Below are 27002 nucleotides of genomic sequence, written 5' to 3'. Positions count from 1 at the left end.
CTATATAAACTATGCAGGTTCAATTAACTATATTTTCTTTAGTAAATGAGAATGAATAGGACAATTTTCCAAAGTATGTTGCTGATCCATTGAGCAGCTGAGATGGGGAAAGAACCAAATTGCACCTCACTTAGCTTCACATTCATTTCCATGGCAGTTCTGCATCACAGCTCCACATCCATATATTTCTCGCTCGCTGAATCCCCTTACAAAACAAAAATGTACCAGGCTCAATTTGGAAGGTTTCATGTTCCACAATCCACAGCAATTTTCTTGTGGGGTTTGGGAGGGGATGCATGAAGGGGGTTCTTTATGGGTGGGAAGTGTAGGGTGGAAGGAAGAAGTGTTTAAATTACATTTCATGCCTTTTGATGTCACTTTGGATCTGATGTTCAAGGTAGTGAAAATCCAGAGCAATATCTTTCCAACTAATTCTCTAATATGTTAAAACCTTAGATTTGAATTTTGATCCATGATCTAAATTTGACCATAAAGATAAGTGCATCCAATCTAGCCTTAATTAACCATTTCAGCAACAATACCATTGTGATGAATCTTTGTTGTAACCCTTCCAAAGTCAAAATATACTTTCACTTCATTTGCACATGTTGCAAATATGTTACAAGTCTGTAGCTGCTACTCAGCCAGCTCAGCAACATGTTTAAGAATCCCATTGAATTCTAGATTCTCAAAATGAGACAGATTAAGGAAAGAGTTTCAGAAAATTAAATGAATCAGATGTTTCCTCCAAAACCACACTGCAGCACCAATGCCACAGATAACTTCTCCAAGAGTTGAGAGATAAAAAGTCATCATTTACACAAGAGGCAAATGATGAACTAGATTAGCCAGTGTGAAGCAATAAAATACGCCTGAATTTAGCATCAATAAATCTCTTCACATCTACTGCATTTAGTCGCATTTGCACATATTATAGGCTTACAATTAGAATTAATTAAAAAGGTTTCTGAGACATCTAATATTGTTAAGAGTTATTAATATCCACTCCTAAGACACAAATTTATTGGAAAACAAAACCAAAAACTTCAAAATCACACTGTTGTCTATAGATCTTTAAAGACTTGCTCTTCATCAGAAATGTTGAATTGGAAAAAATCCACCGATTTTGGAAGTGCATACCAGTTACTTCTGAACACAAATAGTATAAATGTATAAAAACACGTGAATGCAATCAACCACATAACTTCTAATCAAATCACATTTTAGAATACACAGTACAAAATAATGCTAACAGAATGTCAAGTTTCACCTTCTTATTTTTTCAATTTATGAAGCTTCGAGTCAGGATGAATAACTTACCGGAGCTGTTACTCTCCTTGTTTTGAATGGCACTTGGTGGTGGCATTTGCTGCGGTAGCTGCGGGGGCTGTGGTGTCGTTGGCGAAGACATGATTTGTGCCGACTGCTCTGAGCCATTGTTGCTGCTCTGTGTATTTTTGTTCCACATGTTCACACTCTTGTAGTTGTACTTGCTTGGATCTCCCCAAGCAGCGGTACCATCATCAATTTCCATTTTGCGACGAATAGATTCTGGAGAAGGTTCCTCCCAGCCTGTGGGCTCCTCCTCTTTCGATGGTGCTGGCATTGGGCCATTAAGCCACCCCTGGCCAGAAGGTTTATTGGCCCAAGGACTGTTACCATCCTGTGGTTTGTGCCAGTCTGCAGAGTTACTTGATTTGATGGGTTCCCTCCAGTCTTGGGGGGACTGAGCAGGCTTAGAGGGCTCTCCCCAGCCCTGGGGTGACTGTGTGGGCTTGACAGGCTCACACCAACCCTGGGGAGATTGTACAGGCTTGGATGTGTCCCCCCATCCCTGGGGGGACTGAGCAGCCTTGGTAGGTTCCCCCCAGCCCTGAGGGGACTGAGCAGCCTTGGCACATTCCCCCCAGCCTGTACTATTACTGGAATCTGAATTGTTTCCATTTGTCCATGTGCCTCGGCTTGTACCTGGTCTCCCAGGTTCATTCCAACCAGGCGCAGACCTTTCACTGTCATTATCCCAACTGCCTGCACCGGTCTTTTGTAATTCCCCCCACTGGCCACTCTTTGAATTCTCTCCCCACCCATCAGTTGCAGACAGTCCCCAACTCTGGTTTGATTTCTGTCCATCAGACCATCCCTGTTTGACCTTTTGTGCATCATTCCACGCAGCTAGCTTTTCTTCTTTGTTACTTCCCCATGTTTGATTGCTCTTTACTGTTCCTGTAGCAGCAGTATTATCCTCCCAACCCCCTTGGCTGCTTGAGCCTTTGGTGTCTCCCCAGCTAGGGTTGCAAGAGACTGTAGCAGGCTTTGGATCCCCCCACCCGGATACTGAAGAGGTATCATTACTGTTTGGGCCAGGCCCATCCCCCCATCCCCCTGAGTTTGAAGTCTGGGAAACACAACATCCCCAGGCCTCTGTCCCATTGTCAGTTTTTCTCTCACTCTTTGCTGAAGGTTCAATGTCCCAGGCAGTGTTCTGTTTAATTGGAGTCTGCCCCCAACCTGTATTGGAAAGGACACGGGGGTCCAAGTCTGTTCTACTCAGAATACTTTGAACCATTCCTGGTTGTTCAGGTTTTCTCTTTTCACCACGTCTGTTATTGCCATCATTGGTTCCTGCGGTGATTCTATCATGACGACTTCCAGTACTTTCTGTGCTCCCCTCACTGTCTGCAGTACCTGATGTTGAAGTTTTGACCCATACGTTGTTCTGTTCACTTTGCTGAGATGCAGAATTTTGATTCTGACCACAAAGAGCATCATCTAGACTTTTCCATCCATTTGTTCCCTTCCTATTACCACTTCCATTTACACCATTACTGGAATGCTGATTGTTAGGCAGTTTGTTCCATTCTCCATTTGAGATCTTAGTGCCAGTGTTTGCATTTGGTGCTGGGTTTCCCCAGACTTTTCGAGTCCCTCCAGAGCCTAAACTGTTCCCTGCTCCCCAGTTCACATTATGGGAGTTGACCACACCAGACTCCCATGTGACTCCTCCTCTATTGCTTCCACCATTATTTTTGTAAGAAGAATTTCCAGAACCATTAATAGCAGATTGTGCTAGAGTTGCATTCACAGTGTCACCACTAGCTTGCCCCAAATTACAGCTAGGGCCTGGACATTTTTCTCCAGAGTAGTTAGTGCCAGGTGTACCCCAAGTCGTACCATAAGACCCACTGTTCATTCCCTCACTGATTCCTCCATTGCCAAGTTGAGAAACTGAAGTGCCATTTGTCACCGAAGAGGCCTGAAGCTGAGATGGATTTACTGTGCTCATTCCTAAGGGTACACCCCAGGCCCCAGGCCCTGTATGTTTAGGCAGTTCATTTGTCTGCATTGAACTAGTAGAGTTTGGTAAGCTAGAGGTCAAAGGGTTAGTAGTGTTATTTGGTCCATTCATTTCAGTGTTAAGGTTTTGAGGTTGTCCACTGAATGAAACCTTCCTTGTACCATTCACTTCTGCATCAGAATTCTCCTGCAGCCCTCCCCACGAACCATGAGCTGACAGTCCCATGTTAACACTCTGATTATTCAGCATTTGACCTACAGTGCTACGTTGAACATTGCTGCCAGAACTGCTACCTGGCACAGGTCCTTGCACAGTATTTCCATCATTTTCCAACAAAGGCCAGGCACCTAGGTTGGTATTTGGATTCAAACCATTCTGACTCAATGAACCACTGGACGTGGAACCAATACTGCCCCAAGCATTCAGTTTACCATGGCTGCTTTCTGGTTTGCTATCCACATTTTCTGCAGAACCCTGACATGTGCTTGATATGGAGCCTCGAGATCCACCCCAAGGCCCATTAATACTACCATTTCCTACATTATTGCTGACATTTCCAACCACAAACTGACTTGAAGAACCACTTCCACTGCCGGTTCTGTTGCCATCGCCATCACTAACTGTGCTCCCCGAAGCCATGGTACTGAGATTCTTCTCTGACCCAGAGCTTGAAGCAGAGTCAATGTCCATGCATTCTGAAGCTAACTCTGGGTCACTGCCAGTGATTGAAGGCCAGGCTTCTTTGTCAGACCCGTCTACAATAACTTTATCCCAATTTGTAGTAGAATCACTGTTGGTAGAGACAGGTCCCCAGTGAGAATTTTCATAATGCGATCCCAAACCACTGTGGTTTAAATCTGTAAAACACAAACAACAATCTCATTTATATCTATTCACTCAGTCACAATAATGATCCAAGTTATCACTGAGCTCAATCCTTCAACATATTTCCCTGTTCACTAAACTGTTTGGGGTGCCACGGTAGTATTACTGCTCAAGGCAATCCAGAGTTTGGAGTTCTGTGAGGAATTTGCATGTTCTCCCTGTGGAATGCATGTTTCCCCCCCGGGTGCTCTGGTTTCCTCCCACAATCCAAAGATGTTTTGGTTAATAAGTTAATTGGTCATTATAAACTGCCATGTGATTGGGTTAGGGTTGGCTGGGACAGCATGGCTTGAAGGGCCTATTTCGCACTGTATCGCTAAATAAATTCTAAAAATTCAGACAATGAGAAAGTGCCAATAACTATTTCCAATTTGCTGTTTGACAAAACTAAATACAGAATGGAATGAATGAAATAACAATAGTCTGCAATAGTACCCATTTACAGGTAGGGTAGTACTACTAAAAATGTCCTAATGGGAAAATGCTGATTCGTTCACTTCAGTTGAAAAAAAATGTGTTTGTAACCCAAAAATGTTAAAGGGATATTTTGTCTCCTGAATGGCTCAACCCTGTAACAATAATTTGTCAATTAAACAGTTAGCACCAATATCCATACTCCCTCTCCAACAATATATCAATGCAGAATATAACTAAATGGTAGACAGCTAAACCAAAGAACTATACACATAAATCCTGCTCTAGGCTACATATAATTGATATTAAAATAATTAATAAGTGAAAATCAGTTGTGAATGCATCTGTTCAGAACATATCTGACACAATGCTAAAAATGTAGTGTCCTCAGCATACCCCAGCACACCTCAATCATGATTCAGTTTTGAACAGCAGTGTGGTCAGGTAGGAGCCACCATACCCATCTTTGGTATCAAATACATGAATTAAAAACAAAATGTGGTGAAACCTGAGCTTAATTGAGGAACATTTGAAGACAATTAAATGAGCAGATGATGTAAATTTAACCTGTTATTCTGCAAAAAAAGAACACTGATTAAATGAAGTAGAATGTAGAAGAGGTATCCTTTTTCCGTACAAAAGGCAACAAGAAGTGAAGTTCAGTCAGAATGATGTAAATCATTGCTCTATATTATAAAATGACAGGGACTTAGAAGTGTAAGTCTACACCTGGTCTATATTTTGGACTTCCCAAGACAATACCTGTGCACAGCTGCTGAACTAGCCTACCCCTATATGGTTTTATGAAAATCCACTAGTGTCTGGGGAGAGCAAGGGCAATAATTACCACTCATAAATTTTAGCCTGCAGATGGATCGCTGGCTCACTTCCCCCAAAAAGAATGCTTTGTACTAATAATGAGGTTGATGAATACAGATTTGACAAAATGTACATGCGTGTACAAACAGAACATTTCAATGAAAGATCACCAAATGCTGACCATACAGCTTGTATAAAATGTACTGTAGTTCAAAACTAAACACCAGATAAACAACCAACCTCACAGCATGATTAATACTAAATGGTTGTTAATACATCTGTCCTCTCACATCACAGAAGTAAAAATCAGAGAGAGAGAAAACAAGGTTAGTTGGGTCACAGTTTCCAATTTTTCTCTGAATAACCTGCAGTAGGAAGTGTTTATGTGCCAAGAGAAATTGGTTCAGTTCAGATGTCTGCATCCTATGCTCATTCCTAGACTTCCGTTAGACCAGTCATGTTAAAACTATAGCTCAGCAAGTTGATAATTTCAGGAGAGAAAGAAAGCAAGAATACAAAACTACACCTTAAGGGTGGGAGCAAAAAAGCATGTGCAATACAAAAAGTTTGGATTAACAATACAAAAAATTCTCATTTTATGGCAAACCGCACAAGTATTAAAAAATTGAATAAAAATGTTTGCAGAATGAGAACTTTTACACTATACAAGGTGTCGCCTTTAGAGCCTCTGCTTGTACAAAGCAAGAAACTGCTATCAAGCCAGCATTTTACATTCTTAATTCAGAACCCATTACTTTTCCCTTTCCCTTATGGCAAAGATACTACCACTATCTAATACTCAATGTCTAAATTACATGGTTGTTAAGCAAAGTTTAAAATATGTTAATGTGTTTAGGTGTGGACAATTTCACAATATTATACTGGATCTTTGATGTATTAGATGATATATCTAATTGATGAATACTTGGCAACGGACATCTGATGTTGGAAAATGTATAGTTTAAACATTAAAACCACCGACAGCCAACTTAAAATCAACTTATCAAACCCATTTAATTTAATGAAGTGTAACCAGCAAAGCACCGTTCCTCAGCATTAACCTAAAAGATGCACTGCTGATAATTTAATATTACAATATCAAACCACACATATCAAGGTAAAGTTGGCAGCAACATCACAAACCAATCTATTCTGACAGAGAGCATGTAGAATATTCAATAAAACCTGCCTTCCATGATTTGTGTTCTGCAGGACATATGATCCAGCTGATGCCATTTTGGAGATACGTAAAAGAGAAACTCAGAGTATATTCCCATGAGTTAAGCTAATACTGGGCAATGAAAGTAGATTAAAGAAAATGTGATTCTAGAAGCAGCTGGTTCTTTTAGATCTTGTTCCTTCCGGAGGGCAACGTTGAATTAAAACTAATTTCTCCCTTAGCTGGACTGAAAAGCTTCAAACTGTGCTACAACATGGCTGCCAAAGCCTCCCCTGATGCTGATTTTGTCACTCTGCCAAGATTAGTCTGAACAATTTCACACCACATGCAAAAGTCAGATTCTATTCAAACAGGAACATTTTATAACTTAAATCAACTTAAAAGTAAATGATTAACACATATGATGTCATGCAGTGTATTGGTGTCTCCGTGAAAATTACTGAGAAGTGATTTGCAGACACTGCTATCAGTGCACACTAGTCAATGTTGAAATCCAGCCAACAGAAGCATTGTAACAGAGAATAGCACTGCACAACCTTTGCAGTAAACATTCAAGCAAAGAGTGCTATAGAGAATGTTGTCAGAAACCAAATAATACACCGAGTATACAGCCTAGCAATAAATCTGAAGAAGGGGCAAGGCTATTCCTCCATTACTTGGTATCATATTTTGGGTTACATGCATGGAAACACACACAAAAAAACTATTAATATTTGTAGAATTATCTTGCAGAATCAAGAGCAGAAACATCCAGCAATTGCCTTGCATTTTTATTGGTTTCTCTGCCACTGGGTTGAGTGAAGTGTGAGAAGTGGTGACAAAGGAGATATCAAGGACAAACAAGCCTATTTGTCTGCCTTGAGCTTAAGTGAAGTAAACTGCAAATTGCTAGGGTTGTGCTAAGTCTTGTTGTTATCAATTTTAATAGGAAACCAAATAAGGGCCTTGCCAACACAGCAACTCATTCCGTAACACAGATATATAATATAATCTGGATTACTGCTTTGTGTTTAGCACTATCTATTAACAGTATGCAGCCTAGTAGAAATGCATAATCACAACTGGACTTAACAAAATGCCATCAACATGCCAAGGTCTTTTCTCTAAGGTTTTAAGATTACACAAATACCATTCTTTTCAAAAAGCATAAAACAACTAAATTAGCTAAAGTTAACCCAGTAAGTCACTCAACACAGCTAACTTCTCGTTGAAAATCTGTTCAGTGCTTACCAACTGGTTCATGGAAATGTTCATACTGTACTATGTGACCAGTACCCACTTCTGCACAAGCCTACTTCATTCTACTTGAATTCTCATACTGTTCTCCAAATGGATTTTTAATAAGTATTTATCCAATTACTTCATAACTGCTAATACAAATTCAGTGCAACAACAGCAAACTGAAATTTTAAAACATGGCTAACAAAGTAAAAAAAAAGAATCCCATGGGTTTTAATAAGCGATTTTGTCAATAAAAAATATTTTGACCCAGAACACTGGCAATAGATTTTAGGGAAGATCAGGGACCCCCACCGCCCAGAACATATTCCTTTCTTGCTGCTGCCTTCAGGAAGGTGGTACAGGAACCTCAGGACCCATACCACCAATTTCAGAAACAGTTACTACCCCCAACCAACAAGCTCTTGAACCAAAGGAGATAACTTCACTCAACTTCACTTGCCCCATCATTGGACTCACTTTCAAGGACTCATCATATCATGTTCTCGATATTTATTATTATTTCTTTCTTTTCGTATTTGCAGTTTGGTGTCTTCTGCACTCCGAAATGGGTGGTCTTTCATTGATTCTGTTCTGATTATTATTCTATAGAATTATTGAGTATGCCACAAGAAAACAAATCTCAGGGTTGTATATGGTGACATATATGTACTTTGATAATAAATTTACTTTGAACCTTTGACGTTCTAAGTATAATAATACTTAGTATTACCAGCTAAGTATGTAGCACATAATATTTAAGACCCCTCCTGAGGAAGCACAGATTGGAAAGATTGAGGCTAAAAGACAATTTCCATATTGCTTGTGCAACAAGTGAATGAACCAACACAATAACTCAACATGTCCACAATATTGCCAGCAGGAATGACAACTGCATTATCCTTAGAAAGGCAAAATTCTATCATAAAACAGAGAAGAGCCTCCACTGTGCTGAGTAGCATTAACATTGAGCTCAATGGAACACAGAGAATAGTTGTGATAGCTCAAAACTGAGCATCTACAAGGTGCTCCAGGATATCAAAGCTATTGCCCATTGTGCAAGTACAAAAAGGAAAAACAAATAATATTAAATAAAAAATAATATTGAGAAAATAAGTTGTAGAGTCCTTGAAAGTAAGGCCATAGATTGTGGAACCAGTTCACTGTAGAGGTGAGTGCAGTTATCCGCTCTGGTTCAGGAGCCTGAAGGGTAATACCTGTTCCTGAACCTGGTGGTTTGGGATCTGAGGCTCCTGGACTTCCTCCCTGATGACAGCCACAAGAAGAGAGCATTGCCTGGATGGTGGGGGTCCTTGATGATGGATGTTGTTTACTTGTGGTAGCGCTCCTTGTAGATGTGCTCAATGACAAACATGGCTTTTCCTGTGAAGGACTGGGCTGTATCCACTACTTTTTGTAGACTTGGGTATTTGTGTTTCCATACCAGGCCCTGATGTAGTCAGTCCACTGTGCATCTATAGAAGTTTGTCAAAATTTTAGACAACATGTCAAATCATGCCTTCTTTGTAATGGCACTTGCGTGATGGTCCCAGGACAGATCCTCTGAAATGATAATGCTAAGGAATTTAAAGTTGCTCACTCTCTCCACCTCTGATCCCTTGATGAGGACTGGCTCATGGACCTCCAGTTTCCTCATACTGTAGTCAATAATCAGCTCTTTGGTTCTGCTGATGAGTGAAAGGGTTTTGTAGCACCATTCAACCAGATATTCAAACTCCTTCCTATATGCTGACATCACCACCTTTGATTCGGCCAACAGTGGTGTCATCAGCAAACTTAATGTGGCATTGGAGCTGTGCCTAACCTTACAGTCATAAGTGTAAAGCGAGTAGAGCAGGGAGCAAAGCACATAGCCTTGTGACCCACCTAGTCTGATAGCGATTGTGGAGGAGATGCTGTTGCCAATCTGAATGGACTGGAGTCTGCAAGTGAAGAAATACAGTATCCAGTTACACAAGAAGGTATCAAGGCCTAGGTCTTGGAGATTATTGATAAGTTTTGAGGAGATGATAGTGTTGAATGTAGAGCTGCAGTCAATGAAGAACATCCTGATGTATAGATCCTCACTGTCAAAATGTTCCAGAACTGATTAAAGTGCCAATGAAATGGTATCTGCTGTTGACCTGTTGTACTGGTAGACAAATCAGAGGAGGTCCAAATCACTCCTCAGGCAGGAGTTGATATGTTTCAAGACTAATCTCTCAAAGCACTTCATTACAGTGGATATAAATGCTACTGGACAATAGTCATTAAGGTAGGTTACCACATTCCTGGGCATCATTATGATTGAAGCCTGCTTGAAGCAGGTAGGTACCTCAGAGTGTCGAAGCAAGACATTAAAGATGTCAGTAAACACTCTAGCCAGTTGATTAGCACAGGCATTCAGTGCTCATCCAAATACAACATCTGGGCCAGATGCTTTCTGTGGTCCACTCTACTGAAGGATGTTCTCACATCAGCCTCGGAGGCTGAAATCACAGGGTTGTAAGGGCTGTGGGAGTTCATGAAAGTACCTCTATGTTCTGTCGGTCAAAATGAACATAGAAAGCATTGAGTACATCTGGGAGCAAAACTTCATTGTCACTATGTTGCTTGGTTTTACTTAGTATGAGGAGATAGCATTCAAACCCTGTGGCATCCTTCTATGATCCACGTTTGGTCCAGAATTGCCACTTCACATGTGAGATGGCTTTCTGGAGGTCCTACATGGACTTCTTGTATATTCCTTAGTCATTGGACCCGAATGCCACCAATCTAGCCCTCAGCAGATTGCGGACCTCTTGGTTTACCCAGGGCTTCTGGTTGGAGAAGACTATTTGGAGAATTATTTTGTGGGGACACACTCGTCCACAAATGTCTTTACAATGGTGGTGTATTCATTCGAATCCTCTGAGGATTCCTTGAACTTGACTGACTAAAAGTAATCCTGCAGCTGCTTCTCCGTCTCTTGTGACGACCTCTTTTTTGTCCTTAACTCTGGTGCCTTGCTGTATAGCCTCTGCCATTAGGAGGACAGCCAAATGATTAGATTTCCCAAAAATATGGTCTAGGGATGGAATGGAAGGCATTCCTGATGGTGCTATACCGTGGTCAAATGTGTTAGGATCCCTGCTGCTGCAGGTGATATGCTGATGATAACTGAGTAGAGACTTCTTCAAGTAAGCTTAATTGAAGTCCCTGACAAGGATGTGAAAGGTATTGAGGTAGGATGTTACTTGCTTGTTAATAATATTCAATACATCAAGTGCTTTTGGCAGCATGTAAATTGCGGTCAGGATCATGGAGGAGAACTCTCTGTAAGTAGAACGTGTGAACTTAATCATTCGAGGTTCCAGGTCGGGAGAATAAGAGTGCATTGAGATTGCACTACGAAGAATTTATCATGAAACATATTCCCCCACCTCTTGCCTTCTTCAAATTGGCAGTTCAGTCTATCCAGTAGATAGAGGTGCCCTCGGGCTACAGTGCCATGTCTGACTTGTCCAGAATGAGCTATGTCTCGGTGAAACAGAGAATGCAGCAATTCCTCGTTTCCCTCCAATAAGCAATCTTGCCCTCAGGCCCTCTATTTTGTTCTCCACTGACTATATATTAGCTAACAAAATGCTGGTGAGAGGAAGTTTCATACTCCGATGCTTTAGTCTGCCTTGAAGTCCGTCCCAGCACCCTCTCTTACAACCCTGACTGACCACCATCTGCTTTGCGGTGCTGTAACTGCATCCTGAGAGTCGAGTTCGCTGAGTTCTTCAGAAAACTGTAAAATTGCTATTCATTTAGACAGTTCAAAAGTAGGTTTCTTAAAAGGAGATCATAGGCGGCAGATTGCAGCAATAGTAGTTCAAAAGAACTATATCTAGAAGCTTTGAGCTGCCTGCAAAACATCACTGTATTGCCAGAGCCATCTTTGACCTTACGATGGGAGACAAATAAGCAGTTAACAGAAGGTGGCTTCAAGTTGCATCTTCCATGATGGTACAGCCCAGCACAAACATGAAAGAAGATTGAATTGACACCATCTTTTACAGGAACCACTGAGTGGGTGGTCTATTGCAACTGCCTCTGGAGGTTTCAGCATCAGAGAAACCAGCCTTCAGCCAATTCAATATTAAGAAATGGCTGTGAATTTTGGATGCAGCAAATGTTCAAAACTGTGGAAAATTTCCAAAATACATCTTGTCAATAAAAATGTTTTGCTGATCTGAATCAGAACCAAAACAAAGGAAGATACTGATGTCTGTGTTCTCAAGCAATATTTATTAACATGCACACTAAACATCTGTTTCGGTTTTGCCAGGTTCATTCTGTAGCAGGCTTCATCATAGCCGTGGCTGTAATATGAACAAAGCTGAGATCCCAGTGAATTCACAGCAACTTGCCTCAACATCAATACAGCCGTTCACAAAAAAAAACAGCATTAAAAAGCCTGAGTAAAACTGAACACAAAGGTTATCAACTTGAAATCCCTCCAGTGGCTGGAGTCATACCTTGAACAAGATAAACCTTGATGTAGCGGTAATTCAGTGGAGTAAAGGAAATTATAGTGGTATGAGAGAGGAGTTGGCCAAAGTTAATTGGAAGGAAATGCTGGCAGGAATGTCAACAGAGCAGCAATGGCATGAGTTTCTGGGAAAACTGATAATGGTGCAGGATAAATGTATTCCAGAAATGAAGAAATACTCAAATGGCAGAATAGTACAACCGTGGCTGACAAGGGAAGTCAAAGCTAATGTAAAAACAAAAGAGGGCATACAACAAAGCAAAAACTAGGAAGATGGAGGATTGGGAAGCTTTTAAAAACCTACAGAGAGCAACTAAAAGAATCATTACGAGGGAAAAGATGAGATATGAAAGCAAGCTAGCAAAGAATATCAAAGTGGATAGTAAAAGCTTTTTCAAGTGTGTCAAAAAATAAGAGATGAGATTGGATATACGACCACCAGGAAATGAGGCCGGAGAAATAATAATTGGGGACAAGAAGATGGCAAATGAACTAAATGAGAATTTTGCGTCAGTCTTCACTGTGGAAGACACTAGCAATGTGCCAGATGTTGAAGGGCGTGAGGGAAAAGAAGTGAGTGCAGTTACTATTACAAGGGTGAAGTGTTCAAAAAGCTGAAAGACCAAAGGTACACAAGTCACATGGACCAAATGAACTGCACCCTAGAGTTCTGAAAGAGTTAGCAGTCGAGATTGTGGAGGCAATTGTAGTGATCTTTCAAAAATCATTGGACTCTAGCATGGTTCCAGAGGACTGGAAAATTGCAAATATCACTCCAATCTAAGAAAGGAGGGGATTAGCAGAAAGGAAATTATAGATCAGTTAGCCTGACCTCAGTGGTCAGAGTCAATTGTTGAGGATGAAGCTATGGAGTACTTGGTGACACAGGACAAGATAGGACAAAGTCATGGCTTCCTCAAGGGAAAATCTTGCCTGACAAACCTGTTGGAATTATTTGAGGAGATTGTAAGTAGGATAGATAAAGGGGATGCAGTGGATGTTGTACATGTGGACTTTCAGAAGGTGCTTGACAAGGTGCCATACGTGAGGCTGCTTACCAAGTTAAGAGTACATGGTATTACAGGAAAGTTACTGGCATGGTTAGAGCATTGGCTGATTGGTAGCTGGCAGCGAGTGGGAATAAAAGGATCCTTTTCTGGTTGGCTGACAGTCATAGTGTTGTTCTGCAGGGGCTGGTGCTGGGACCGCTTCTTTTTATGCTGTATATCAATGATTTAGATCAGTGGTCCCCAACCTTTTTTGCACTGTGGACCGGTTTAATATTGACATTTGACAATATCCTTGTGGACCAGCCAACCTGGGGGGGGGGGGGGGGGGGGAGGGTTGCCAACGGACAAGAGTAGCAGTCAAATACGCTGTTGACCCAGATAAAGACTACAATGACCATGAAGCCTTGCGCGGGCACCAGTGCCCATGCGTGTACCTGCCAATTTTTCTTCCCTCTGCAAACCATTTTTGGCGATTCTGTTCGGCGGTGGGGGGGGTTAATTACGACCGGAATATAGGTGATAAGTGGCTAATACACTCAATTTCGTTTCTAAAAGGATTTATCTAACGAATTTAATATTAAACACACAGCACATATTTTCCTCGCATGAATATAGCGATAAGTCAATTATCAGGGGAGGACAGGGGAGCTTGAAGTAAGTGTTGAATGAACTTCCGGTAGAAGTGGTAGAGGCAGGTTCGATATTATCATTTAAAGAAAAATTGGATGGGTATATGGACAGGAAAGGAATGGAGGGTTATGGGCTGAGTGCAGGTCGGTGGGACTAGGTGAGAGCAGCATTCGGCATGGACTAGAAGGGGCGAGATCGCTTGTTTCCGTGCTGTAATTGTTATATGGTCATATAAGTAAGTCAATAGCATCACAACATTTTAAGTAACGTTTAGATATTAAACACGCAGCGCATATTTTCCCCGTATGAACATATAAAATCATTGTAACACACCAATATCGCTGAATCAGTGGGAGCCCTGGACTTGTTTTCCTGCAACAAGACGGTCCTATTGAGGGGTGATGGGAGAACTCGAAGGGTGTTCCTTGTGTCCAGTCTATTCCGCAATTTAGTTTTCGTTGCATTCATTGCAGAAAACTCCGCTTTGCAGAAAAATGTTGGAAATGAAAACAACGTTTTCAGTACTTTCGTGGCTATCTCAGGATATTTAGCCTTGACTTTGATCCAGAATGCCGGCAGAGATGTTATATCAGACATGCTTTTCAGCCCACCGTCATTTGCAAGCTCAAGGAGTTGACCTTCTTCCTGCGCTGACACGGATGACATGTGGGTAATGAGCCCACGTGCGTTCAAGCTCAACAGTGGGCGTGACAGGGAATGAGGAAAGGTGCAGCTGACTTATATCGCCAAATCATATCATTTCCTTGCGGCCCGGTAGCGCATGCTTTGTGGCCCGGTACCAGTCCGCGGCCCGGCGGTTGGGAACCGCTGATTTAGATGATAAAATAAGTGGCTTTCTTGCCAAGTTTGCAGATGGTATGAAGATTGGTGGAGGGGCAGGTAGTGTTGAAGAAACAGGTAGGCTACAGAAGGACTTAGATTAGGAGAATGGGCAAGAAAGTGGCAAATGAAATACAATGTTAAAAAATGCATGGCCATGCACTTTGGTAGTAGAAATAAATGTGCAGATTATTTTCTATATGAGTAGGAAATCCAAAAATATGAGATGCAAAGAGACTTGGGAGTCCTTGTGCAGAACACCCTAAAGGTTAACTTGTAGGTAGAGTCAGTGGTGAGGACAGCAAATGCAATGTTAGCATTCATTTCAAGAGGTCTAGAATACAAGAGTAGGGACATGATGCTGAAGCTTTATAGAGCACTGGTGAGTCCTCACCTTGAGTATTGTGAACAGTTTTGGCCTCCTCATCTAAGAAAAGTGCTGACATTGGAGAGGGTTCAGAGGAGGTTCATAAGGATGATTGCGGGTACGAAAGGGTTATCATATGAGGAACGTTTGATAGCTCTGGGTCTGTACTCACTGGAATTTAGAAGAATGATGAGGGGTGGGGGGAGAGAATCTCATTGAAACCTTTCAAATGTTCAAAGACCTAGATAGAGTAGACATGGAAAGGTTGTTTCCCATGGTAGGGGAGTATAGGACAAGAGGGCACAGCCACAGGATAGAGGGGTGTCTATTTAAAACAGGTGCGGAGAAATTTCTTTAAACAGAGGCTGGTGAATTTGTGGAATTTGTTACCCAGGCAGCTGTGGAAGCCAGGTTGTTGGGTGTTTTCAAGGCAGAGCTCGACAGGTTCTTGATTGGACACGGCATCAAAAATTAGGGGAGAAGGCCAGGAGGTGGGGCTGAGGAGGGGGACAAAAGGATCAGCCATGATTGAATAGCAGAGCAGACTCATTGGGCCAAATGGCCTAATTCTGCTCCTATGTCAATCATCTCAGCCTCAGAACATTATTCCAGGAGTTCCATAGAGGAGTCATCAAAGCCCAAACACCTTCAACTGCTTCATCAATGACAGTTTCCCCATCACATGTTGCATGTTTGCATATAATTCTGCAATATTCAACTTAACATACAAATCCTCTGAAGCAATCCAGGCATGCAGCAAGATGTAGACAAGTGCCTTTCGATAGTCACACCACTGAGGTACCACAGAGAATAATCATCTCCAACACAAACTTTTTCATTTTAATTGTATCACCAGTGCTGTGTTCCTTGCCATCAACATTCTGGGTACAAGATATTGAGCAGATCAGAACCTCACATCTCTACAACCCTTTCATGATCTGCAAGGCACAATACCCAAATACAAATACAAGTGATTGGCTCGGCATCAATCAGGACAAAGTAACCAGCTGACTGGCAACAAATCAATCATTCTATGCAGTGACTCACTCCACCACTCACTTGCAGTGGGAAAGCTTCCTTTCATCTTTCCTGATCAAACTTTTGCTTGACGATGAACTTTAGTACAGAAATACTGCTGCCAAATTTGAAGTTTACAGTATATGCACATGTACAAAAAGAGTTCTATGTCCTTGGACACTAATAAGGTTTTACCTTGCCAAGCAATTCTTTTAAAATTGAGAATCTGATACTGGGTTCCAGGATTATTCTATCAAATAAGAAGATAACTTGGAAGGAAAAGAAAAATTCCTAATCCATGGCCCACAATACCATAAGACAGTTGTCTCCAACTGACAGGCGCTTAAGATTGCTGGGGTCCTGCAAGGTTTTAATTATAATACAGATAACTTAGATAAAAAGTTCATCTAAAATGTAGATTCACTCTGCATGCCAGCTGCCCTGACTCTAAGCTGCCAGCCATTCCTGGCAAAGCCCCAGCTACTTTGATGCAGCTACCCATGACATCATCAGGCACTTATGCACAAGGGAGAAGAGATGGGTGGGGGGAGGGGGAGGTGAGAGAAGAAAGGGCATGTAAGTGCGGCTGATTTTCATTTTTAAAAGTTTGGGAATGACTGATACACAACATATAGAGATAGGAATTTAATTAAGGTGATGATGGAATTATTGATGGGGAGTTAGTTGAGTGTTGGTGTGAGACAATATAATTATAACTAAAGGAGCATGAAGAACACAGAGCACCATCCAAAAAACACTGTACTATGTAAATTCCTATTTTAGAAAGAAAGATTGAGTAAATATGACAAGTAACAGTCCGATACATTCTTTCTTCATTCAAGGAATACTACATTAAGCTGCTAAAGTTTCACCAGACTTGCATAATTATCCAGGCTCATCACTGCACTGAAGCAAACACACCATAACCTAAAGAGGCTCTAAATTGTTTAAAGCCTGCTGAAAGCTCTGTTTAGAAATGAGAATTGTTGACACAAAATTTTTACTAGTTCATCTAACAGCAATTATCATTTCAGAAGACGTTACCACTTCCTTCCAAAATGCATAGATTAATAGTCTCCTTCAAATAAAACCAAAGCACTGACCAGAATTTACATGAACAGAACAAAGAACAGTACAGGCCTTTCAACCCATGATGTTGTACCAACCCTTTAACTTACTCTAAGATCAATCTAACCTTTATCTTCCAAACAGCCCTCCATCACTTTCACCCATGTGCCAATTTAAGGATCTCTTAAAATTTCCTCACCTGCCTCTACCACCACCCTTGGCAGTGTATTCCACAACCTATCACTGTAAAATGCCTACCTTTGACATTCCCCTACACTTTCCTCCAAACACTTCAAAATTATGCCCCTCTGTATTACCCATTTCCACCCTGGGAAAAAGTCTCTGGTTGTATAATCTATCAAGTCACCTCTCGTCATCTTGTATACCTCTATCAAGTCACCTCTCATCCTCCTCTGCTCCAAAGAGAACAGCCCTAGCTCAAGAGACATGCTCTCTAATTCAGGCAGCACCCTGGCAAATCTCCTCTATACCTCTAAAGATTCTACATTCTTCCTATAGAGGGGTCTAGAACTCTGCACAATACTCCAAGCATGGTCTAGCCTAGTGGTCACCAACCTTTTTAAGCCCGAGATCCCCTACCTTGACCTCAGTGAAAGGCAAGATCTACCTACTAAATCGTTTAGAGAAAAAACAGCTCAGATTGTACTTACAATTTGAGGCCTTTTATTTGGGCGAATTGTATTTGAATTACACAAAATACTTTTGTCAAACTTTCAAATTAATTCAAACAAGAAAACACTGTAACTAGCATATCAAACAGGCCATAGCTAGCTTTCTTTAAGAATATTACAATACTTCACACCTTTAAGACTTCACACCTAAGTTTCATTATTTAATTTTATTTCAACACGAAAAATAAATGAGTAAAAATTGACTGTTGCACTCAGTGTGATGACTGAGACTGAATACTTTCTGCTAGTTCCCTGAAATTTGGCTCATAACTACAGACAGCCAGTCTGAGACAGTCTGTGAGGTGTAGGATTGCCAACTGTCCAGTACTCCCCCTGCTAAGGTACAGCGTTCCTACGAAACCTTTCGTGCCGAAATGCTTTACGCCGAAGAAGCAATTACCATTAATTTACATGGAAAAAAATTTTGAGCATTCCCAGACCCAAAAAAAAAACCTACCAAATCATACCAAATACAACATAAAACCTAAAATAACACTAACATATAGTAAAAGCAGGAATGACATGATAAATACACAGCCTAAAGTAGAAATAATGAAGATTAAGCCAAAACCGATTCGTCAGGTAAAGAAAAATCAACACGTACGCGCATGCGCACACAGGTGCCCGTGCAAGGCTTCATGGTCATGGTAGTCTTTTTCGGGGTAAACACAAATGTCCTGGGTTTTGACTGCTACTTTTGTCCGTTATTTGGGAGTGAGAAAGTTGGCAACCCTAGTGAGGTGTCTGTCAGTAAGTCAGCTCCTGTACTTAGATTTAATAATTTTCATCTGTGAAAATGCAATTTCACATAGATAAGTTGACCTGAAGTAGGCGCTGACTTTTAGTGCTATAAAACACACCGCGTATTGCTCGGCCCCATCAGTAGTAATTGCCACCAGTTTATGAATGGGGATGTCATTTTCACGGACATATTTTCTAAACTCATTGTAAATATCCTCACCTCTCGTTCTTTCCTTTAATTGCAAAAGAGTGAGGAAGTCCTCCTTTGTTGTAAAATCCTGGAAAGCCATTCTGACAAATACAACAAGCTGAGCTGTTTGCATTACATACAAGGATTCATCGAACTGTAGTGAAAAATATCCATGTCCTCTGACGGTGACTCTACCCTCCTTGTCACTGTTGCAGGGCCAAGCGGTATATTATGTATTGCGGTTGTGATGCCGTTTTTGTTATTAAAATCATTAAAAACAGTCTCTGTGGTAATGACCATTGCTTCCTTGAATAAATCGCCATCTGTAAAAGGCTTCTTGTGTTTAGCCAAAAGGTGACTTACACGAAATGATGATTCAATAGCAGCCTTATTTTGAGCAGCATGTTTTGTGAAAAACGATTGCTGGGCCTTCAACCCCGATTTCAGCTCCTCAACTTTCCAGGCACGAATTGCGCTCTTTGGGGTGTAGGTGTCTTTAAGTTCCTGGTGTTTGGTGTTGCGGTGCTGCTCCAGATTCCCTCTTTTAGTCAGTGCTTGTGTTTAGTGGCACAACATACATACACACTTGTCTTTCACCAAAGTAAACAGAAATTCCTCTTCCCATTCTGGATGGAATTTGTATGTTTTCGCCTTCTTTCCTGGAGCCTCTGCCATGCTGTCAGGATATCACGAGCGAGCACCGATTGCGTCGCCTCTGATCTGAGCCGACATTCACCTAATCAATTAGCTTATTTCGGCTTTTTTTTCTTAAAGATGTGCTGTGTGCATCCCGACTACTGCTGCACCCCTGCATGCTTCGCGGCCCAGAGGTTGGGGACACTGCCGTATATTGATGTTCACGACAGTCTGTACTATTACTTAATCTAATTGGTCACTTTGATACAGCACAGGCTACGCTGAAAACGCGGTGCATGGCGGGGGAACTACACACATGCACACTGGGCCGAAAGAACGGAACTAAACCCCCGCAACCCGGAAACAATCTCTCTTTACGAACAGCTTTTTAGTAAAAATATTGCTATATTACCATTATCCTAATTAGTATTACTTACTTTTATAATGCTCACATTACAACAGTATTTGTGTATTTATTTTTGATTTTTCTTCGGGATCTACTGGGGAAGTATCAAAGATTGACCGGTCGATCACGATCGACGGGTTGGTGACCCCTAGTCTAGCCAGAGTTTTATAGAGCTGCTACAATACCTAGTATCTCTTACACTCAATCTCCCCCACCCCGCCTCGACTAATGCAGGTCAACCCAACACACGCCTTCTTTATCACTCTCAACTTTGCGGGATCTACAAACGTGGGCCCCAAGATCCTTCTGTTCCTCCACACTGTTAAGAATCCTGCCGTTGACCTTGTATTCTGCTTTCAAGTTTAACCTTCCAAAGTGAAGACTTCACATTTTTCTAGCATGAAATCCACCTGCCACCTCTCAGCCCCACTCCTCATAACTGTCACACTGTAACCTACAACAACCTTTTACACTATTCACAATATCAAGCTTCATATCATCTTCAAACTTATTAATTCACACTTCCACTTCATCTAATTCATATTCAGCAAGGTCCTTCTAACTGGTGAATACTGAAGCAAAATATACATTCAGGACAATGTTCCCTTTAAGCTGTGCAGGTGTGTGTCTGCACAGTAACCGCAATGCTCCTGTGCACATAGCTTTTGTTGCCACATAGCTGGAATTTTCTTTTATATAATATGCCGTGCAGTTTTCAGGCTGTGTAAAAAAAACTCCTGCTCAAAGCAATGGTTGGTTCATGCAGCTGTAGAAAAATATTAGAGGGAACGTTGATTAAGGGCCTCCTCTGATTCCAGGCATGTTTCCTCTTTTTCTTCCTCATCTGTCTTACTCACATTCTAATCATCCTCCTGTTCTTCATGTACATGTAGAATGTCTTGGTCATTTCCTTAATCTTACATACCAAGACCTTCTCCTGTCCACTTCTAAAGTGCCTTCCTGGCTACCTTACAACTCTCAGGATCCCTGCCTGATCTTTGCTTCTTAAAACTTAAGTAGGCTTCCTTCTTCCTCTAGTCTAGATGTTCCACTTCTCTTGTCAACCATGGTTCCTTCACCTTTCCCTGCATCAATAGGATAAACCTATCCAGAACCTCATGCAAGTGCTCCCTAAACAACCTGCACATTTTTGTTGTTTATTTCCGGAGTACATCCGTTCCCAAATTATGCTCCATAGATCCTGCCTAACAGCATCATAATTTGTCCTGTCCATACCACCTGCTCTAATCCCTGAACAAGGCTATGATAAAAGTCAGGGAGTTGCAGGCACTATCTCCAAAATGTTCACCCCCTGAGAGATCTGTCACCTGACCAAGTTTATTGATTAGTAACAAATCCAGATCCAGTATGGTCTCTTCTATAGCTGGCCTGTCTACATATCTACATATTGTGACACACGTAACAAATTCTGCTCTACTTAAACCTTTTGCACCAAGGAAGTGTCCATCAATATTAGGGAAGTTGAAGTCATCCATGATGACAATCCTGCTATTTTTGCATCTTTCCAAAATCTGCTTTCTGATCTGCATCTCAATGTCTCTATTACTCTTAGGGGGAGGGTTTATAGAAGACACTCAATAGGCTTGACTGCTCCGTTTCGGTTTGACTTCCATCCAACTGACTCAATAGATAAACCCTCCACAACATTCTCCCTGTGATACTATCCGTGAACAGTAATGCCACTCCTCCACCCCTGTGCCTTTTGACACATCTAAAGCCTGGAACATCCAGCAGCTATGCCTGCTCTTGTGACAGTCAAACCTCTGTAATGGCAACAACGCCACTGTTCCACATACTGACCCAGGTTCTACGATCATCACCAAGTTCCTGATACTTCTTTAGCATTAGACACATTTCAACCCATCCAACTGACTGCAATTATGCTCTTACCACTTCCTCAGTCTTTCACCACACAGTATCTACCTTTTCATCAACTGCAACTAAATATTTTATTAATAACACTTTCTCTTGCAAAAGTTACGGTAAACAATCACTGTAAACAATGGAGGAGAGACAGATTTGAAGCCTGACCATCTAAACCTAGAGCAAGGTTTGATCAATTGAAGCGCCAGGCTGACTTGGAAAGGCCAAGTAAGGGTTGAAACATGATAGCAGGGTCCAGGCGCTGAGGTATCAATGCAGCAGGGTCTGAGTCCCAGAGTGAGGGACGACTCGATGTTTAAACAATTTAAATGCCAGGTCAATGGATTGAAAAGGCAGGGCGCTGGGACAAGAGATAAGGGTCAGGCTGATTCTGCTCACAACTGTGGAACGTTTACTTGGCTCTGCAATGAACTGAGACTGAGGCTGTGGTCTGCTCCGGCTGCCCTGGGCTTCATGTCTGTGGACTCACTTTTGTTCTGAATGCTATTTGCTTACTTCAATTGTTTGCCTGACTTTTTTTTTCCCTCTTTCTGCACATTGGATGTTTGACAGGTCTTTTTTTTAAAACGAGTTTTTTGGGTTTCTTTGTTTTGTGGCCGCGTTATGTAAGGAGACAGATCTCAAGGTTGTATAGTGTATACATACTTCAATAATAAAAGCACTTTTAACAACCGCATCCTCTGACCTATCACTCTGGTTCCCATCCCCCTGTCAAACTAGTTTAAACCCTCCCCAACAGTTCCAGAAAATCTGTGCACAAAGATATTGGTCTCCCTTAAGTTCCGGCATAATCCATCTTTTGTGTGCACGTCATACCCTCCCCAGAAGAGATCCCAATGATCTAAAAATTCTCAGCCCCTGGCCCCTATACCAAACTACCAGCCATTTATCTGTCAAATCATGCCAATCTTACCCTCACTGGCATGGCACAGGCAAACCCTTGAAGTCCCACTTTCCAGCTTCCTAACTAGCTCTCTGTATTCTCTTTTCAGGGCCTTAACCCTTTTCCACTTATCTCATTGGTACCAATATGTGCCAGAACATCTGGATGCTCACCCTCCCCATTAAGGATGCTGTGGACCCAATGCAAGATGTCCCTGACCCTGGCACCTGGGAGACAATGTACCATCTGGAAGTCTCTTTCATGTCCAGAAAATTTCCTGTTGGCTCCCCAAACTATTGAATTCCTACCACCACCATTCTTCTCTTCTTCCTCTTTCTCTTCTGAACCACAGATTCAGACTCAGTGTCAGAGACGTGACCTCAGCAGCTTTCTCTGATAGGTCATATTCCTTCCCCAACCAACAATATCCAAGGCGGCCTACTTGTTATAGAGGGGAACAGCCTCAGAGGTACTCTGCACTATCTGCCAATTCCCTATTCCCTCTCCTGACAGTCATCAAGCTCCTATCTCCTGAAACTTGGGTATGACTACCTGTAGCTCTTATCTATTTCCTCTTCATTCTCCCAAATGAGCTGAAGGTCATCCAGCTCTATCTCCCGTCCCTAATACAGTCTGTAAGGTCTATTACTTTCTGCAGAGATAGAGATCTCAGACAGTTTGTGGAGTTTACTCAGAGACAGTTACTTGTGGCGTACGGTGTACTGGCCTTCATCAATCGTGGAATTGGATTTAGGAGCCGACAGGTAATGTTGCAGCTATATAGGACCCTGGTCAGACCCCACTTGGAGTACTGTGCTCAGTTCTAGTCGCCTCACTACAGGAAGGATGTGGAAGCCATAGAAAGGGTGCAGAGGAGATTTACAAAGATGTTGCCTGGATTGGGGAGCATGCCTTATGAGAATAGATTGAGTGAACTCGGCCTTTTCTCCTTGGAGCAATGGAGGATGAGAGGTGACCTGATAGATGTGTATAAGATGATGAGAGGCATTGATTGTGTGGATAGTCGAAGGCTTTTTCCCAGGGCTGAAATGGTTGCCACAAGACGACACTGGTTTAAGGTGCTGGGGAGTAGGTACAGAGGAGATGTCAGGGGTTAAGTTTTTTTACTCAGAGAGTGGTGAGTGTGTGGAATAGGCTGCCGGCAATGGTGGTGGAGGTGGATACAATAAGGTCTTTTAAGAGACTTTTGGATAGGTACATGGAGCTTAGAAAAATAGAGGGCTATAGGTAAGCTTAGTAATTTCTAAGGTAGGGCCATGTTCGGCACAACTTTGTGGGCCGAAGGGCCTGTATTGTGCTGTAGGTTTTCTATCTTTCTATGTTAAGTGCCAGACTTAAAAGGCAGGGCCTTTTGGGACTTTCTATGGAGACTGAGATTGCTTAGGTTATTAGGCACTTGGTAAGAGCCAATAAAGAGAAGGTACGTTTAAGCGAAGCAGCCATTGTTGGAGTGAACAGGGTTACAGTGGGGAACAGAGATTTTGGTTCAAGAGGCTTCAGCAAGGAGAGGTAGAGGTGAGGTTGAGGTTTCTCTCAGGTTTCTCTTTCTTTTACTATTAGTAACTAGCTAGCCTAGTCAGAAAAAGTGTGCAAGATGTGAGAGATCTGGGAGACCTCCAGTTTCCTGGATTGTTACATCTGCGAGAAATGGTTCTAGGGGCAGCTCCTTACAGACCATAAATATATTTCATAGAAGGCATAATTATGAATGAACATGAGAAGTTGAGAGGTTGAGATTATGTCACTTTGACCGAGTGAAAGTTGTACTTGTAAATTAGTATGAAACGATGTCACACCTTACATCTATAAAATTATTTACAACACATTAACTACATGACTGCCAGATCCAATTTGCTTAGAATGCAGACTCATAGGAAAATAACGGTCTATGAAAATAGGAAGTGCACAGAGGTAATCAAAATTATAACCACCATACACTATGAATTTCCTAAATGGAAACTTCAGCTCTTAAGTGAATCACTATTTAAAGTCTCCCAAATAGCTTTCCTGGTAGGAACCTGGAATTATGATTACAATTTATAACTATGCAATATTTGACAGCATTAAATAGTGAAATGTAATGTTTAAAGCACCTAACAAAATATAGTCAAATCTTCTTAAGGTTCTTCAGCCTGGAAGTAAAATTATAATACAAAATGTAATTTCAATCATAGAAGTGCCCTGCACTTTCCCAAATGGAATAGCTAACAGCCACAAATTAATTCAACATCTGGCCCAACTTGTACTATGCTGGATATCCAAATTAATGCACTTTACTAAAACACCAGGTACAACCAGCTCACCCCTGTATGGAATTATGATTTTCCCTCCTCCTCCTAACCTGTCTTTTTAGATGGGATATCCTGTTGTGCATATTGGTGCTGTGCCTTTTTTGATAAGCAGATTCTAATTGCGATCCCAGAATGTGTCGATATGTTAATATATCATGTCTTTGTCTTAACACAAATAGTAAATGCAACCTCAAAAATTGTCTGTCTCTCATAATAAGACAGATAGTCAAATGGAAATGAAACTTACAAAAAAAGGATATTATCACAATTTCTATCTCCAGCATTAGTAGCTGATGAAAACCTCAATAACAATGGCATGGAAGTAGTATCTGCCCACTCCCCTGACTTTGAATGCAAAGATAAAGTGTCCTTCAAATTTGTTCAGAGATGACCAGTTTGATCACAATGGCACCGTTCAAATAAAGGTGCATATTAAAGGAGAACAAACCAGTGCCACCAGACTAAACATTTGCAATGCAGATAACCTTCAGTATTGGAAAAAAACATGAACTGCTGATTTATATAGACATCAGTGGATCACTGGCAACCTGCTCATCACTCACTGGATACAGGTACAAAATAAAACTTTCATGTGGGCTTGGATGACATAAGACACGGAAATTAAAGACAGCATGCAGGTTGATTACAAACATAAAACATCACAACAGATGCACCAGAAAGCAAAGCAAGCTGGTGGATCCAACTGACATCTCCAGCTAATAACCCCAGGTCCAGCAGCTTTTATATAAGCAGCCTCTGTCATAGACCTTCATTGTTCAGGGTGTGGAAAATCAAGACACAATGAGAAGACAGAGGAAAAGGAATGGAGGGGAAGACAGAAGAAAAGTAACGATGTCAGAAAGGAGAGAATAAAAAGCTTTTGTCACCTGACTGGTTAGGGGAGTGGCTGACCATATCCCGAATGGGAGGCATGCCTAAGAAAAAGCAAGAGAACCACAAAAGGTGTCAGGGTTCAATATACTCTCAGCTGGCTTCTGATCAAAGAAAATAATGAGTTCTCACTCATCATAATTAAAACAATTAAGAGTACCAGCATACTTGCAAAACTTTGCCCAGCGATGTCACCATTAGATTCAATTGTACCTCTATGAAAGAGTGAAGCATTCCCAGAGCACTTCAGAGCAGATCTCAACAATATATTGCAGTAAAACTAAACAGCAATTACAATATATATCAGGAATCTAAACAATAAAGCAGTTCAACCATGAAGGTCAGATGCTACTCAAAGATACAACAATCACTTAAAAGCTAAATAACATCACTTGAAGAAAAGGGGAAACAAAAAAAATGCAAAGGTGCAAGTGGGATCAGGTAATAACACTCTAGTTCTCTGCATATCGTTGGACCAAGTCAGAAAACTGATGAACCACCAAATTTGTTTTCATTATAAACAGTCAAAGCTCCTGGCTTTCAGATGAAATGTTCAAGCAAAGCCCTTTCTACCCCTCTGGGGAAAGGCTTTAGTCAAAGGATAAAAATATACAGAGTTTTTCCTATTCCCTTGCAGACATTTATCTGTCAACATGGTAAAAAAAAAGATGACCCTATTATTTAATTTCTAGTGATGTGGCCTTGTGTGCACAAATAGGCTAATGAATTCCTTCATCCCCACTAATTATATTTCAATACTCAGCAACATGTTTAGAGCTTTCAAAAGTCCTGGCATTCTGATAGCCATCATACAGTTCAAGGTTAATCCCTTTACTGATCAGATATGGTAGGTTACAATCATGTTTAAAATGCAGTTAAAAAATCTCATTTGCAAGAACCAAATGGGAATTTTTAATACAATAGGAACAAATAGAAATTCTCAGTCAACATACTGAATAGTTGCAATATCAATACAGAAGTACAACATGTTCATATCTAATGCCTAGGTACATTGATTCCAGTGATTCTTTAATTCATGGACTGATAACTATAAGTCAATAGTTATAGTCTTTATAAGTCAATT

At 41.3% G+C, this 27002-nt stretch overlaps 1 protein-coding gene across 5 annotated transcripts in view; it reads right to left on the bottom strand.

The window, feature by feature from the left end:
- The window catches only part of LOC140202898 (trinucleotide repeat-containing gene 6A protein-like), a 175636-nt gene that overhangs the window by 42307 nt on the left and 106327 nt on the right, over nt 1-27002 (bottom strand). For 3 of the 5 annotated variants that reach the window (XM_072268445.1, XM_072268446.1, XM_072268447.1), the window contains exons 6-7: nt 25915-25962; nt 1321-4152 (exon numbers count right to left, since the gene is read on the bottom strand). In XM_072268445.1, coding sequence (XP_072124546.1) covers nt 1321-4152; nt 25915-25962 — 2880 coding nt within the window. The remainder of the gene's footprint in view (nt 1-1320; nt 4153-25914; nt 25963-27002) is intronic. The other 2 variants (XM_072268449.1, XM_072268450.1) reach the window with 1 other exon arrangement.

The sequence above is a fragment of the Mobula birostris genome, chromosome 9, assembly GCF_030028105.1.
Source record: "Mobula birostris isolate sMobBir1 chromosome 9, sMobBir1.hap1, whole genome shotgun sequence".
Taxonomy (NCBI): domain Eukaryota; kingdom Metazoa; phylum Chordata; class Chondrichthyes; order Myliobatiformes; family Myliobatidae; genus Mobula; species Mobula birostris.
Note: the sequence above shows the minus strand (reverse complement) of the source record. Positions and strands in the feature narration are given on the sequence as shown.